The sequence below is a fragment of the Neopelma chrysocephalum genome, unplaced genomic scaffold (assembly GCF_003984885.1).
Source record: "Neopelma chrysocephalum unplaced genomic scaffold, ASM398488v2 Primary Assembly neopelma1_96, whole genome shotgun sequence".
In the NCBI taxonomy this organism is placed as follows: domain Eukaryota; kingdom Metazoa; phylum Chordata; class Aves; order Passeriformes; family Pipridae; genus Neopelma; species Neopelma chrysocephalum.
In genome coordinates, this window is record NW_020897759.1 from 599,517 (window position 1) to 614,664 (window position 15,148).

General features: G+C 39.9%; 1 protein-coding gene across 8 annotated transcripts in view; it reads left to right on the forward strand.

Moving 5' to 3' along the window:
- Positions 1-14,150, forward strand: part of CTNNA3 (catenin alpha 3) — a 428,400-nt gene extending 414,250 nt beyond the window's left edge. For 7 of the 8 annotated variants that reach the window (XM_027694077.1, XM_027694076.1, XM_027694079.1 and 4 more), the window contains 2 exons: positions 2,653-2,787; positions 12,054-14,150. In XM_027694077.1, coding sequence (XP_027549878.1) covers positions 2,653-2,787; positions 12,054-12,341 — 423 coding nt within the window. In that variant the 3' untranslated portion in view covers positions 12,342-14,150. The remainder of the gene's footprint in view (positions 1-2,652; positions 2,788-12,053) is intronic. The other variant, XM_027694078.1, reaches the window with a different exon arrangement.
- The last annotated feature ends 998 nt before the right edge of the window (positions 14,151-15,148 follow it).

Below are 15,148 nucleotides of genomic sequence, written 5' to 3' on the forward strand. Positions count from 1 at the left end.
TCTTCTGCTGTGTTAATCCCTGTCTTTGTCGTCTCACCTGGTGAAGTTTTATGGGTGAATAACAAAAATGAGCTCACTTGGCCAGACCACAGGTACGTTCAGGCCAGTACCCTGTTGCTGACACAGTTAATAGCGAATACTTACAGAACTCAGTGGGATAATGGCATGATACTCCCACAATACAGTCCCAGCACCCAGCAGCCATTCCAGAATTTACTTAACCAAACATATAAAACCAGACACACAGAATAGTCCATTAATTTGTCCAGTGACTTCTTTCAGCCACTTAAGCTTTTAATGTAATCATTCGGTACCAAAAATTTCTGCAACTTAACACCCAGTGTTAAAAACCATTTCCTTTGTTTTGAACAGAGTCTAATTACTTTCAATAACCCCTTGGGTTTGTAATGGAGGAAAGAATACCTGTGTCCATTAAAATCTTTCTTGTCCTTCTTATGTGCCTTGGTGTGGGCATTGGAGGGGAAAGATGCACCGTGTCTACTCAGGGTTGTAAAGCTGTGGGTATGCCACAGAGTTGTACAGTTGCATAATTACATTTCAGAAGACTTTTCCTATTGAATGCCAAACATTTGTTGTTTTGAATGCTCCTGGCATTGAAACAGTGTTCTCACAGAACTATTTTGACCTCAAGGTCTTGTTCTTGAGTGGCCATTTCCCAGACTTTGGTTCATATCATCTTTAGCATTCCTAAAATGGTACACATTTCTTCTCTAATGCTATGTAAGGAAGATAGTAAATGTGACAAGCCTGACAATATTATTATATAAAAGAGTACTATATAATAATTATTCTTGTCACTGAATTTCTCTAATTGACATTGTCACTGTTTTAAGTGCATGAGACACTATATTGGCATATTACCACCCTACCACCCTATATATTGAGTTTTTCTGGCTGAGAGGACAAAGTCACAGTGTAGTTAAGGAAAGAAAAAAAGGGAGGAGAAGGAATCTCTTTCCAGGAACATGCCTCGTGTTGATATAATTAATTCTGATGCTTAGAGGTATTACCGTTGTATTTGACTGGAAGTATACATTTTTATTAATTAAAATAAAATACACAATGAGTGTTTTCTAAGCAGTCAATGAAATACCAGTGTTTAAATATTGATTTGGACAGTTCTTAAAGCAGTGCTGAGTAAGGAAGAAACAAAGACATATTTTAGTATACGTGCTAACACTTTGAAAACGTCACACACAGCAAGAGAAGCTGTCAAGAAAGACTTCTGGTTTTGTTCTAAAAACAAAGAACAAAACAAATTTTGTTCTGTGTCAAAGCACAGAAAACATTTTAGTAACAGATGTAGCAGAACACACCATAAAGACTGATATCCAGGTCGTATTAATTAATTTTAAATTGTTCAGTCTGACCTTCCTTATTTACTCTCACGTTTTCCTAAGTCTAAAGCATGACCTTGTTTGCTTAAGCAAACATATTGCATAGCCATGAAGATAGAATTGTCACACCACCCCTTTAAACGTATACCAGGCTTCCTTAGCAAAGCCAGTAGATAAAACATTTTATGAATTAAGTAGCATTGGTGCTTTTGCCGACTTCTGGCAGGTTTTGGATTTAAATCCATTGACCACAATTCCATAAGACCAAAAGTTTAAATAAAACCATCAATATAAAAGCATAGATTGTTGACTGATCATTGACAGTCAATGACAGTGGTTGGTGGGAATGTATATTTGCTTTTTTAATATGCAAAACTGAACACAGTTTCCTATCAGAAAAAAGTGACTGTATTTATTATCTAAGTACAGCACACAGTCTAAAAACACATCTCTGAAAAACTGTAGGGATCCATTGCTTATTTATCACACTTAATTTTTATAGCTGTGGTAGCAAAATAGGGACTCACCATTCCCCTGAAGATGCCTTTATTCTGCCAGAGCAGTGAAAAGCAGCTTCAGAACAAACACGTGCATGGCCTTTGGTGTCTGGTCTGGTATCTCAGAGCAATATTTCCCCTCCAAGTACTCCCCGTATTTTGGCAGTTCACAAAAATGAGGTTGGAAAGACCCTATTTTTATTTAAAAAAATAATATTAGGAAAAAAATCCGTGTTGTTAAAAGTATTGCAATCAATGACTTTTCTGTAAGACCTTATTTTCCTGTTCCCACTGATATAGATGATCTGTGGATTGACTTGAATTCACTCTGGATGGAACACAAAAACCCCCATAGTTCATATTACAAGATAAAGCATAATATATAAATGTTAACTTGTCTCTGCATGTGTGTTTATATTTGCCCACAAAATGCATGTTTATATTCCCCACATCACTGTTAATGTAGGTATTTTCTTAAATAAAAAACATAACCTCTATGGAATTGAAGGAAAAGTAATTATTCCATACAGTAAAGAATGTGTTTAGAAATATTGCTAAGGCAAGTGCAGCAGTATTAAAAAGTGAATATGAGGAATTTTAAGATTATTCTGATCCTCCAACTATTGCATTAAAAACCTTCACAAGAGGAATGAACTGTGCAGCCTGATACAGCTGCAGTGAAAGACAAGCCTAAATTAATGTACAGTTTGAATACTCCTCAGTGAAGTATTGACATGATTCCTGAGACATGTTTGAATCAGCAATTGCTGAAATGATTTATGAATTGTTCTTTTCAGTGTCCAGACCAGTCGTGCAAACAGGATTTACTGGCTTACCTAGAACAGATCAAGCTCTACTCCCACCAGCTCAAAATCTGCAGTCAAGTTAAAGCAGAAATCCAGAATCTCGGTGGAGAGCTTATCATGTCTGCTGTAAGTAGAAAAATGGTATAAATTACTCTGTTAATTGACATAAATGTTGCATTTCAGTTGGGCTTTCCTGTACTGGCAAGATCACGGAATCACAGAATATGCTGAGTTGGAAGGGACCCACAAGAGATGTTCCAACGTCACCCCAAATCTCATTTTATTTCGTGTTTTTTATACACACTTAACACAGAGAATCTAAGACAGTGAACCATAAGACTAATTGCTTAAAAGGAATAGCAATCACTTGTTTGTTTTTTTTTCTTTTTAATTCTCAAAACATATTATATGTTATCACTGTTATTCTGAAGTAGTTTGGTTTTAAGTACTGTAACACACTTTAAGATGGTGGTTCATTTCCTTACACGCATGGAATATGCACATATGTGTGTCTGAACACAAAAAGAAATCCCCAGAGATGTACTTCCAGGTCAGGAGGAAATGATGAAGGATATATTATCACATATTTGTAGATCTATCTGCTTGAAATAGTTAAGTCACATTGTCTGTCTTATCAGTATCTTCTTCTGGATGATGCTATGGCAGAGCAAGTAAAGTAGATATAAATGGCATTACAGATGAACATTGCCTAGGACCATATAACAGTGCTCAGCAGTGCCATGGTATAAGGGCACCTGTATCTCTGTATTCTCACCTATATAAGCATTGTAGTGGGGGAGGTACTGCTGACTGCCAGCACAGCTCAGTTTGGGATGTACTGCATGACAAAAAAGAGCAAACATTATGCATATGAAAAAGTATGTTTAAATCCATAAACACAGTTCGTAGTCATTAATTCTTGGTACCGCATTACCTTCTTCAGCTGCTTTTCAGCTGTGTCCACTGTAACCTTGTCTTCCCTGTAACACTCCTCTAACAACTTCCCCTGGAGGGTTTCTTGCCCAAAATTAATAACCCCCACATATCATTAGCGTAGGTTAAATAGGCCAGTTTGCCTGGGGCAGTTGGGATGCTTTGGGGAGTATCCAGCTGAGAGTTCTCCTAACTAAAAGTTCTCTCTTAGGAGAGAACTAGGAATTCTCTCCTCATTTAGTGGCTTTTTTACTTCAGGCCATGTAATCTTGTAGTCCACCTTTCTCACTGTCCTTCCCCAAGCTCCAGTACCTTCATTCTAGTCAGAGCCCCAGTTATCAAGGGTCACGTACAGAAAAAGAGGAGATGTAGATCATTAGCTTCTAATTCTCCACTCACTGCAGTTTTGTTATTATCACTCATTAATAATTCCATAAAACATATTTTTCAATAATGCAGCTTGCATTTCCTGTTTGTGAGCTGCACAAGAAAAAATGGTAAGGATTCACTGCATCTTCATTAGGAGCGACTAAACAGGAAACGGACACTTCCTTCTGTTAATTGGAATAAATTTGTGCCTCTTCAGGCACAAAATAATGGGGTAACATTTGCAGTATGCAGATTGACAATAATTGCATTCATTTATATAGATAAGCTGATAATTCATTCTCAAGTACTGCACAGTGATAGGCTTGCACCTTACCTTGCCAGTTTGCTGGGTTTTTTTCCCCAACAGTGGCTTTAAGTAAAGCAAATTATATCACAGAGCAGAAAATTAACAGATCCTTACATATTAATATCATTCTCCCTGACTTCTGCCAGGCAATTCTGTTTTGTGCTGTTTATAGTCATTATCTTCCTCTATTTCATTTTAGATTGTATTTGGCAAGGGAGATAGAGCTTTTTTACCTTAAAAAGGAAATGTGTGGAAGAGAGAGTTCTCAAGAGTTACAGTATCCAGAGTTACAGAGTTACATTTGCTAACTGGCAGAGAAAAGCACTCTCAGGTTGGTCAGCCTTACCTGTGCACTGAAGGCTGTGTCTCTCTGGTTTTTCTCCAAATGTCTCATTTATCTTCAGCTCTTCCTCTTGCTATCTCAAGAGCCAGACTTTACCTTAAACAGTGACGTAAGTCAGCTTTTGTGCCAAATGTAGGTGCTTTAATACTTCTAACTTCATGCCTCGAGGCTGGATTTAAATGTCTGCTCTACTTCCTGAGTTACCACTGAGTTCCCATGGCTGTTAAATCATAAGTTCCCTGCATTGCTATGAACGACCTTCAGCTTTGAAGGCTGTGCTGCAGGTGAAAACACAGTCAGAGCTATATATAAGGTAGCAGGTAGCAAAATACAAGGCAGAGTGTCTGCCACCAGGCCTTTGGCTGACGCAGTCCCAATCCTTGGATATCCATACCCCAGGAAAGCGATGTCTTGGCCAATGTGTGAGAGCTGTGGCAGCTGGCAAGTGGCTCCACGCCTTCACTCCACTTGGAGGGTTTCAGCTGCTGCTGGAGAAGAGCTGGCACTGTGCTCAACTCCTGAAGAGCTGCTCCTTTGGCAAGGGACATAGGAGCAGTGCATTTCCGTTCCTTTTAGGGTTTCTAGGCATTTTTTTTCCCCCTAAAAGAGAAGTTGAGATGGACAGAACTACTTCTCAGCTGCAGCCCCAGTAGGACTGAAGAGAGGGAACAAAGGACTAAGCAGCAAGCTGGCAGTCCTGCTGAAATGTGGGCTGCTGTTACAGCCCACTGCATTTACTACAGGTAGATGGTTTGTTCCACCGCCTTCAGTGCTGCTGTCCTGCTTTCACTGCTGAGTGAAGAGACCTTCAGTGGAAAAACATCCCTTCTGCCTTGCTTTAGGTCTACAACAGCTGTTCTGGCAAAGCTGATGCCTCTGTGCACCAGGGGAATGTCCACTGCTCGCTCTTCAGCCAGTTTGTTTCTCCTGGCTGGTATCCCTCCACGTCACTGGGAACGTGTAGTTCAGTTCGTTTGAAAGGATGGTGGAAGGTTACTTATAGGGCCTTACACCATGCTTAAAATGACTTCTTATTTTGATGTTTGACCCTGAAAATACTAAAACACCCATTTTCTAAAAGCTGATGTTAGCCCGCAAGAGCTGATTTATTAAAATTTTCTTCTACTGAGCGGTGACAGAAATGTTTCACTGTTTGGGGTTTTTTTAATGTAATAACACTACAGCTTTCTCTGCTTTTGCCTAGTATGTGCTGGCAGGTGTGTGTATATAGAACTCATGGCCTTTGGAAGCAAAGCAAGGGATAGATTTTCCTGTCAATTCCAGGCATCTCAGTTACTATTGCTTTCTAAACTTTGAGAAGAACTAATTCAAATGAGTAGGAAGTATTGCTGGTGAGGTACACTACAAGCTAGTTAACTTTTCCTAATAATAATTACTTTGGTAATTAGCAAAAATCAGGATGTGCTTTATAGTTCTGAGCCTCAGTGTATGTAAAAGATTATTGCGACAAGCACTCGATTTCTTCATAAACAGCAAGGAAAGGATTTATATTATCCTTTATAAAGGATTTTTCTCCAGACCTGTTTTTAAAAAAAAATAGATTCCTTTTTTTTAAAACCTCCCTGGAAGTGAGTACTTGGGAGGGACTGAGATAACCGCCTGGCTAAGCATCTATTCCATTATGGTGTTGCAGAGGAACAGTTTTACAGTCCTTAATGTAAGTTGTTTATCATTTAACTTGGCCACAGGCCTGGTCTAATTATAGGACTCAGTTTCAGTTCTTTGAATCCTACTTAGCCTGAAGCAGATTCTGGTCATGGTTGGTTATTTAGTTCATTAGATTCAATTTCCCCACCTGAAAAATGAGTAAAACACAGATCAAACCCCAGAAACTCCTGAGGTGTAAAATGCAATCATTGGGCGGACAGACAGACATCGATAACCAACAGGATTGCCGCATTTTTAGGAAAACTCAGTTCATTGAAAATAAACAACCCAAAGGGTGAAAGAGATTTCCCGAGGCCAGTTCCATGAATGGGGATGAAATCTCTCCAGTATCCCAAGGGAGAACGTGGCAAAGCAGAGGTGAACAGTTTCCAGATTAAAAAAAATCACAATGGCAACTCTCCCTTTGGCTTATTTTCTATACAACCTGAACTGGGATTGAATCTATGAAATGGTATGTTGAATGAAGTTGTGTGAAGAAACATGGTAGCTAATGAAGTGCTTCCAATTCTTTAACTTTTTTCTATGCTTTCTTGAACACCCATCTCTTAGTGTCAGTACTACGTCAAGATTTCTGTTAAAATGAAATTATCACTAGTGTGGCTCAGAAAACAAGTCGAGTAACTTGTGTTCAAATCCTGGCCAAGGACAAGGAAAAACTCTGATGTCTTCAACAGCCAAGATTTCACTCTTAATAATTAACCTGTTTGGATTTTCTGCTACTTAAATCACTTTATTTTATGTAGCAACCTTAGTGAAAGCACAAGAAAGAAATTCATAAAAATCAAATGGTAAAAGCATAGTAAAAAAGGCAGGACTAAAATCAAAAGCACAATGTAGTAATACTCCTTACCTTAAATGCAGCACTACTCAGACACGCACTGCTCTTTACAGAAATGTAGAATTCATGTTATTTTTGAGCTGTCAAAGAAATGAAAATTCAGTCTTAGTCTTTCAGTACAGTGTAACAAAGGAAATTTGCTTCTAGGAATATATTTAATGAACCTTGTGGTTCAATTATGATTAATTTTTAATATCTGACCTTGTTTCCAAAATAATTTTAAGTTCAGGCTTCAAACGGTGACAAAAGAACTGTGTATTTTATATTCAGTTCTCAGCTCCCACCTGTACGAAAACCAAAATCTGGTTGAACTGCAAATACAGCTTGGGAGATGGAAAACAGCCAACGGATAATCTGTTCTCAAATAGCAAAACCTTAGTTCCCTGTAAAGCAAACAAGAATGCTCAGAGCAGAGCAGTCGGGGTGTCCCAGCTGGGGCTCCAGACACTGGCACCGTACGTATCCAATGCTTTGTGAGGACTGTTTTGTGCAGTCCCTCACAGCTTTATTCCAGAAGGAAAGAATAAGGTCTGTCACTTCTTTATGGCAAAGAGGCAGCACCTGCAAATCTATGTGAAGAATGGGAGTGGGACACAGGCTTGTTTAGGTGCTTTGGGAATAGGGAAATTCTGTATTTAACCGCTACAGAAACGACTCCTGGTGACACGTGACAAGCCAAGCATTTCTTAGTGCACTGAACAGAAAATATTTCAACAGCAGAAGAGTTTCTTCAAATTCTAAGTCACAATTCTTTTAATCACTCTGAATATTAAAAATAACTGTTCAATATTTTATTACAGTAATGGATTGCTGCTACTTCCAAGACATGAAACTATTTTACCAAAAATGAGAAAAATACAATGCATGTAAGCAAATTGAAAATAAAGTTTCAAAATTATTTCTTTTTCCCCTTAAACTCCCTTTTCTTCAGCTTTGTTACTCGTTGGAGACTTTGCTTACTTGCATTCAGGACTCATTGCAGAGGAAGAATAAAAGTGCTGGAGATGAGAGTCCATTTCAGCAGGAGGGTTGCCAGTAGGATTTTTGGTAGTGGTGGTGGGGCTTGGGTGTTTGGGCTTTTTTCCTAAAAAAGTACTATGATCACATCTATATCTTCTGTGTTTCACCCCAGTGTGATTCTATAACCACTGTTATAGAATCATTCTGTGTTTGTTTTGCAATGGAAAATAATAGGACAGGTGAGTAAAGATATGGCAAAGGATGTTTTTCCTAAAGCCTTTAATGAATTACTGTCTTAACTGACAGTCAGACCTGTGAAATGTGGAGGCTGGAATGTTGCGTCTCCATGGAAAATGCTGAAAGAGTAAAAGTGGAGTCAGGCAAAAATAAAACAGCTTTTAGTTTGGGGTTGGTTTGTTTATTTTGCTACAGAATCTTTATGTACCTCTTGCTGTGCATTGAAGAGTTTGCAGCTACATTTCTGTAAATGAAATGAACTTAAACGCTCAATGAATATTTTATCAGTCTTTCATTTATGCCAAGTTTCATTTCATCAGTTTTCCTGGATATGAGACCTTGAAGAGCCTGCTGAATATCTGAGATAAAAGCATCCAAGCGAAGACAGCCCTTGAGTACATCAGTTTTACAGAAGAACAACAGATTTCCACCAAACTCTATAATGCTACTGGCATTGAGGTATAAAAACAGCTGCTCTCTAGAGACAAAAAAAAAGATTCAATGTGTGGCTTGATTCTTATCATCGATAGTACATGTCCAAGAACATCTTTTAAAAGCTTCTCCGAAATATTGGATGCTGTTAATATCCCCACCACCACCACCGCCTTCCTGTTTAGAAGACAAGTGTGAGATGCATCCAGAAAGCTGAGGGGAAAATATGGGCAGTAGGATGCTGCAAAGAATGTGGACAGAGCCTGAAGGGTAGCATTAACTGAGTCTCCCTGTATCTCACTGCCTACGCCAAGAGGAAAGTAAAATTAATGTGGATTGCTGCCTGTCCTGACATACACCACCTACACACCCTCCATCCCTATGGTAGCTGCAGCACCCTAATTTAAACTGCACTCCCCTTATTTAAACATCCTTAGCGGTCTCTGTAGGTCATCTGCCCTTCAGCAGCTATTTCTTATATCTTTGGTTTAGGTATCTGCAAGCCTGTTTGTATCTCAGGGCATCTTTTGTAGAGCTTAAAGAGTGTGGCAGAGGTTTGGTTCCTCTGGCATGACAAGTGGAACTCAGCCACCTCAGTTCGGTACAATTGGCTTTGGAAATCAGTCTTTGGAGCTTTAGCGTTTAAAATGCTGGACTTGGCAGGTGTCCACTCTCAAAGCCTATGTCAGATTGTGAGGCTGACATTCCACATATTGGTTTCCAGTTATAACCTCATCAAAATTAGGGGCCCATGAAGTTTATTTGTTGTTTACAGCAGATATATATGATTATAGTTTAAGACATAAAAATTTCTTGATCACAGTGGTGGGGTGAGGGAGCTGTGAACCGTTTCATAACCACAAACATTTTGTTAAAGGAGCCAGAACAAGGCGGTAACTGTTCAGTTTCTGCAGGAGAGGAAGGGCCAAGTAAATTGTAATGCTCACCTGAAAGGATCCCACTTTATTATCCATGTTTCACAGTTACACTGAAGTCACAATAAAAAAACAGCTAAAATTTTGTGGTGACCTTTATCCTGCCTGGATGCTGCCAATTTCTTCTGGAAGCCTTTTCCCTTCCATGCAAACAGATTTTTTTTTTTCCCTACTCCTGGAGCAGCTTTCACTGGACCTACCACTGACACCCCAGCCTATCTTGCTACCCAGCCTCTCTTTCTCCTCGTGTGCCTCTAATGCAGCTTTAAAAAGGTGGAACACTTACAGCCACTGACAAACTTCAAGGTGAAAAACTGCCTTTTAAATCTGCAATAGAACCAAAGCTATCTTTTCCTTTCACCCAGCAGCTTCACATTGGTGTTACTATACTGCCAGTGCTAGAAAAGTGAGTGTGTATGTATTGACCATTTAGTGAGGGAAAAAGATTATTCAAAGCTTTTAAGAAGCTGTGAAGACTATAGTGTTGTCAGCTATTAATTCAATTAATAAAAAAATTTTGTGTGTGTATGCATAGGTGTGTCTGTTTATAATTAATCCTCTGGTTAGCAGGAAAGAAAGAAGTTCATGTGAACTTTGGTCTCTCTCCTTCTCATCAAGTAAATTTATTGTGACAGTATTCAGCAGTGTGAAATTTGGCCAGGACCCGAGTTCGTCTGCCACAGAGCTACTGCTACACCCCAGTCAGCATCCCTAGAAAAAGGGATGTGCTGGGAATTGCAGATGTGTCAGGAGTGTAAGGACAGGGCCTCTGAGCAGAAACCTTACTGACAGCCTGGAAGTTTGTAAAATGTTAGGTTTAAAGGCAGTATTTGAAATTAGGCTTGGGGATCAGCATGTGCTTTGAACTTCATGTCAAATGGTGTCACAGGAGCTATGCTGTCCTGCCAAGCTGAGCTGAGTGGCTTCCCTAATTCAGTTTATAACCCACAACCCCCATAATGTGATGGCCACACACTGCCCTGCACAGATCACAGGGCTCTTATAAACTGTCCTTTCTAGAAAGCTCCCGTGCTGCAACAAGGAATGAACTTTAACGGCCATCTGGTAAATTTAACACCTTTTCTTGGAGCATAGAGGTAATTTCAGTTTGCCATCGCACATAGGTGTGCATTCAACCAGGCCTCTAACTGTTTTAACTGTGAGGCGGGGTGGAAGTAGTAAGGAGTATTTTTTTTGGCACTTCCAGAGAGGAGCAGTAAGTGTTGTGTTAACTGGAGGGTTTTCCTGTGTTTCCAAATTGCAACTGAATCCAGATACTTGGCTGTGTTTTTTACTTCTGCCTTATTTGCATTTGTGTTACACAACCAACATGTGTTCCTATTACCCAATGACAATGAAGACAGGCAATAACACACTCCAGGTGAGAACCTGATCAATTCATTTGACCTGGCAAAGGGGAGAAGCCCTTTAACCTTTCCTAATGACTCAGTTTGCAAAGCTGTGTATTGTCAAAGGCTGTGGGCTTCGGCTGGATGGCAAAGCACAAACTCATGGCCCTTTAGAGAACTGGCCTCAGTGCTTTTACAGAAGGCAAATGCTTCAACACATGGGATGTTTAGAAGGTGAATTGTAGGCTCTCCATTTATAGAGATGAGTCCTGCTGTTTTTAATGTCCAAACCATAGAGAGCTTCCTCAGTGTTACTGTTTTGTGTTTCCATGAGTATTGATGGAAAATACCTTTCCTGTACCTCTTGCATGCCTGTGCTGTGTGCTGCTGAAGGTGGTAGCAGTGATGGGGGATTAGTTTGTTCTACATTCTGACTCTTATGTTGGCACTCCATAAGCAGTTGGAGAGGCCACACAGTCACTGTGATTTCTGTGTGCTATCCTGCTCTTAATTACCCTTACAGATCTTGGCTGCTGACTTGGCTCCTGACAAAGCCAGGCACTTTGTAGCATCCCAGCATTGCTCACGAGCATGTGTGGGAACCTGGAATGTGACATGAGCAGCTGGAGACCTTGCCTAGTGCTGAACCAAAGGAAGTAATGGGTCAGATTTTCACAGCTCTTCTTTGAGTTGGTTTCATTAACCACCAGTAGTAATTGCGGTGAAACTCTGCAGACAAGCATCATGAATTTACATTAAAAACCAAGAAAACTATTAACATTGTCTACATAAGTATTTATATATTCCACCAGCACAAATTTCTGTATATCACTTTAAATCTGAGCGGGGGAACATGGATATAGTGATCAGACACACCAAGGGAAAGTAAGGAAATTAGGGTTTAGTATGGTAGCCTTATTTTTAACTCGTTTGTTCCTGCTGATGCTGTGATTAAAAGCACACAGACTTCCCTGGCTAATGTGTCCTTTCCTTATTACAGTTGGACAGCGTCACTTCGCTAATTCAGGCCGCCAAAAATCTGATGAATGCTGTGGTGCAGACAGTGAAGATGTCCTATATTGCATCCACAAAGATTATCAAGATTCAGAGTCCCAGTGGCCCACGACATCCAGTTGTCATGTGGAGAATGAAGGCTCCAGAGAAGAAGCCCCTCATTAAAAGAGAGAAACCAGAAGAAATCTATGCCGCTGTCAGAAAAGGTTCTGCAAAGAAGAGAATCCATCCTGTTCAAGTCATGAGTGAATTTAGAGGCAGAGAAATAGTCTAATATTTTGCTATCTTGTGTGTTCCTATCTTGAATTGCTGATGGTTTTTCATCTTTTCCCCCACTTATTTAATAATTATATCTGTTAATGTTTTGCTTTTCTCTAATTCTGTAAGATAACACTTTCTTAAATTATTTGAAAATGTTGTTGGATTAATTAGAAGCACACAGTTGAAAAAAAAAGACCAACAAACAAAAGCCATTTTCTTCCAGTGACAAACTCTCGTGTTTTTGCACTGGCCTGTTTTCAACAGAGCACTTTGAGTGATGCACTTTGGGACTATGCTGTAGCTGGAAAGGAGGAAGCAGTGTGCCAACCTGCCCAAAATCATACTGCATTCATGAGGCTTTAGGTGTTCCTGTGCCAGGGATGAGTGTGACCACTAATAAACTGGATGTATTTTATGACACACAGCTTTTTAAACACGGTGCCACAGGGCCAGATCCTTGCTCAGCATCATTACACTGTGATCAAGTCATGATTTGATGTGAACTGAGAGTCTGGGCCCTAAACTTGGGTCTACACTGAAACATTTAAAGACATCCCCTTGGCTAAGGCCCAGCCTTGGAAATGTAAGTCTGAAAATGTTTGATGAAACACACAAAGTATTGTAACCACATGGATGTACTAATGTAATTAAAAAAGCACTGACTGCAACACAGCAGTAATGACAGCTCTTTAAAAGGCCTTAGGAAGCATTAACATGGATCTGTGTTCTGCTCCCTGTGAGCCCTAAGAAATCTGCTGGCTGTTATATTTGGTAGTTCAGATAAATCAGACATTAACAACAAAACTTTTCTAATTGCTGCACAAAAGAACAAACATGCAATGAGTCATTATTCTGAGATCAGTGTGTGAAATACACATCTTGAATCTTACAAATGGTGAGATTTTTGCAAGGTGACTGTAGGAATTTAAGCTACTTTTCTTATGACAGTAGAGTCCTAAATGCAGGACTGTGCTGGTAAGTGACCTGCTGAATAGCTGCACTCTTGTCTCCAACTACATAATGAAGGTAAAACTGTTAGTCCAGACCTCTGCAACATACTTAAGAGAAATATAAAGTTTCTAAATCCATTTGAATCTGAAATACACTTGTACAATTTTTATTTTGAAAATCTATCTTGCCTTCCCTGCCATGTCATGAAGTTCTCCCAGGCTACCCTTGTTACTCAGGATGCCTCTGCCTGGCCATTCAGTAGATCCCTTGGTATGATTTTTTTGCATTTACTAAGGTGAAAGGGCTCCATCAAAGGCCTGAACTTCATGATGTGTCACTCACTGCCTTTGTGAGGCAGCTCCGGACTATGGGCTGCTGCTCCATGTCATTTATTACCATGCTTTGCACAGCAGTGCCCTGACCTGGCGCAGTTTGGGCAGCAAAAATAACCATAAATGGTGCCTTTCCTCTTGGGGGCTGCTCTGTTTCTAAGCTCAGGATGGTGGAGCTGTATAATTTCTAGGCTGTTAATTAAGGAACCCCGTGAAACCTGTAGTGCTCACGAATTAAAAATTTTCTAGATGATGATTCCACCTTCCCAAACTTTGCTGTCTGTTAAATGAAACCAAAGGAGAAGTTTGGAAGAAAATCACCTCTTGCCAACTCAAGTTCCCTCCAGTGTGTTTGCATGAAGATGTTAGTAGTGTGTATTGGGCTTTGCTAATCCTCTTAGGGTGACAGAGCCAGCAGGTGGTTGTGGGGGTGTTACTGTCTTTAAACCCTCATGTCTGTCAGGATACAGGTCACCTTGATACCAAACATTTGTAACTAATGCCTTGTTATTGTATTATTAATAAAAAAGCACATGCACCACTGATAAAAGGTCTTTAGTCTTGTGGGACTTTTTTTTCTAATATGTCTCATCTTTGGTCTCCAAAACCCAGTTCAGAAGCCTGTCAGGTTTGCTAATAGGAGCACCAGCCTTCCAGCACACCATGTGTACTCTATTAGTCTGCTTGAAGTGAGAGTTTTTCTAGCATTAGTATCACTAAAGCACACTTTATTGCTTAATTGCAATGCCACTCTTCTCCTGGCCATACTCAGTCACCAGTTTGATCTCAACATAGGAATTTATTAGGCAAAAAACAACCCTCTAAATGAACACGAAAATCAAAAAACACTGCTGGTTTTGGAGAAGAGACAAAAGAATGATAAGTTAATTATATCCAGGCTTTTTCTCTTGGATAAAGTTCAATACCAAATAAAACATAAAGTTTATTCCTGGCTAAGAAGGCAGAGGGATAAGAAGTCCTGGAGCTGTAAAAAGCCCAGTGTAGGAGCTCATTACCCCCTCAGTGAAGCAGGGAACCACCACTTCCCTGCCACTACTGGTAATTCTGAAGGGGGATGTACTGCTCAGTAAGTTTTATTCAAAAGCAGCTACTCAATTCATCCTGCAACCTACTCATTCCTTCCTAGCCCCACGTTCCAGAGTGTAGCTTTTCACTCTGATGTTCCTGCCTTGCCTCTGTGTTTGCGCCACGTCCGTGGTGTATCAGCCTTGAAAACTGTGCTCTCAGCTGCAGCTTTGAGATGCTTTCCCACCTCAGCAGCTTGGATTATTTCATTAGCCTGCCTTGGTCTCTCACCATTACCACATTATGGAGTAATGATGGATCATTGAAGGCAATTTGATATAAAAAATTTCACTAGAGCACTAAAAAATGAGACAGACGTTGTTGAAGCACGTTAGTACAAGAGGACACACTCGCATCATTTCCATGAATCCCAAAGCTGATGCATTTTTTATTTTCTTTTTAATAAACAGCTTAGTTGTGTCACTCTGCTCTTATTACTGCTGTTCTTGCT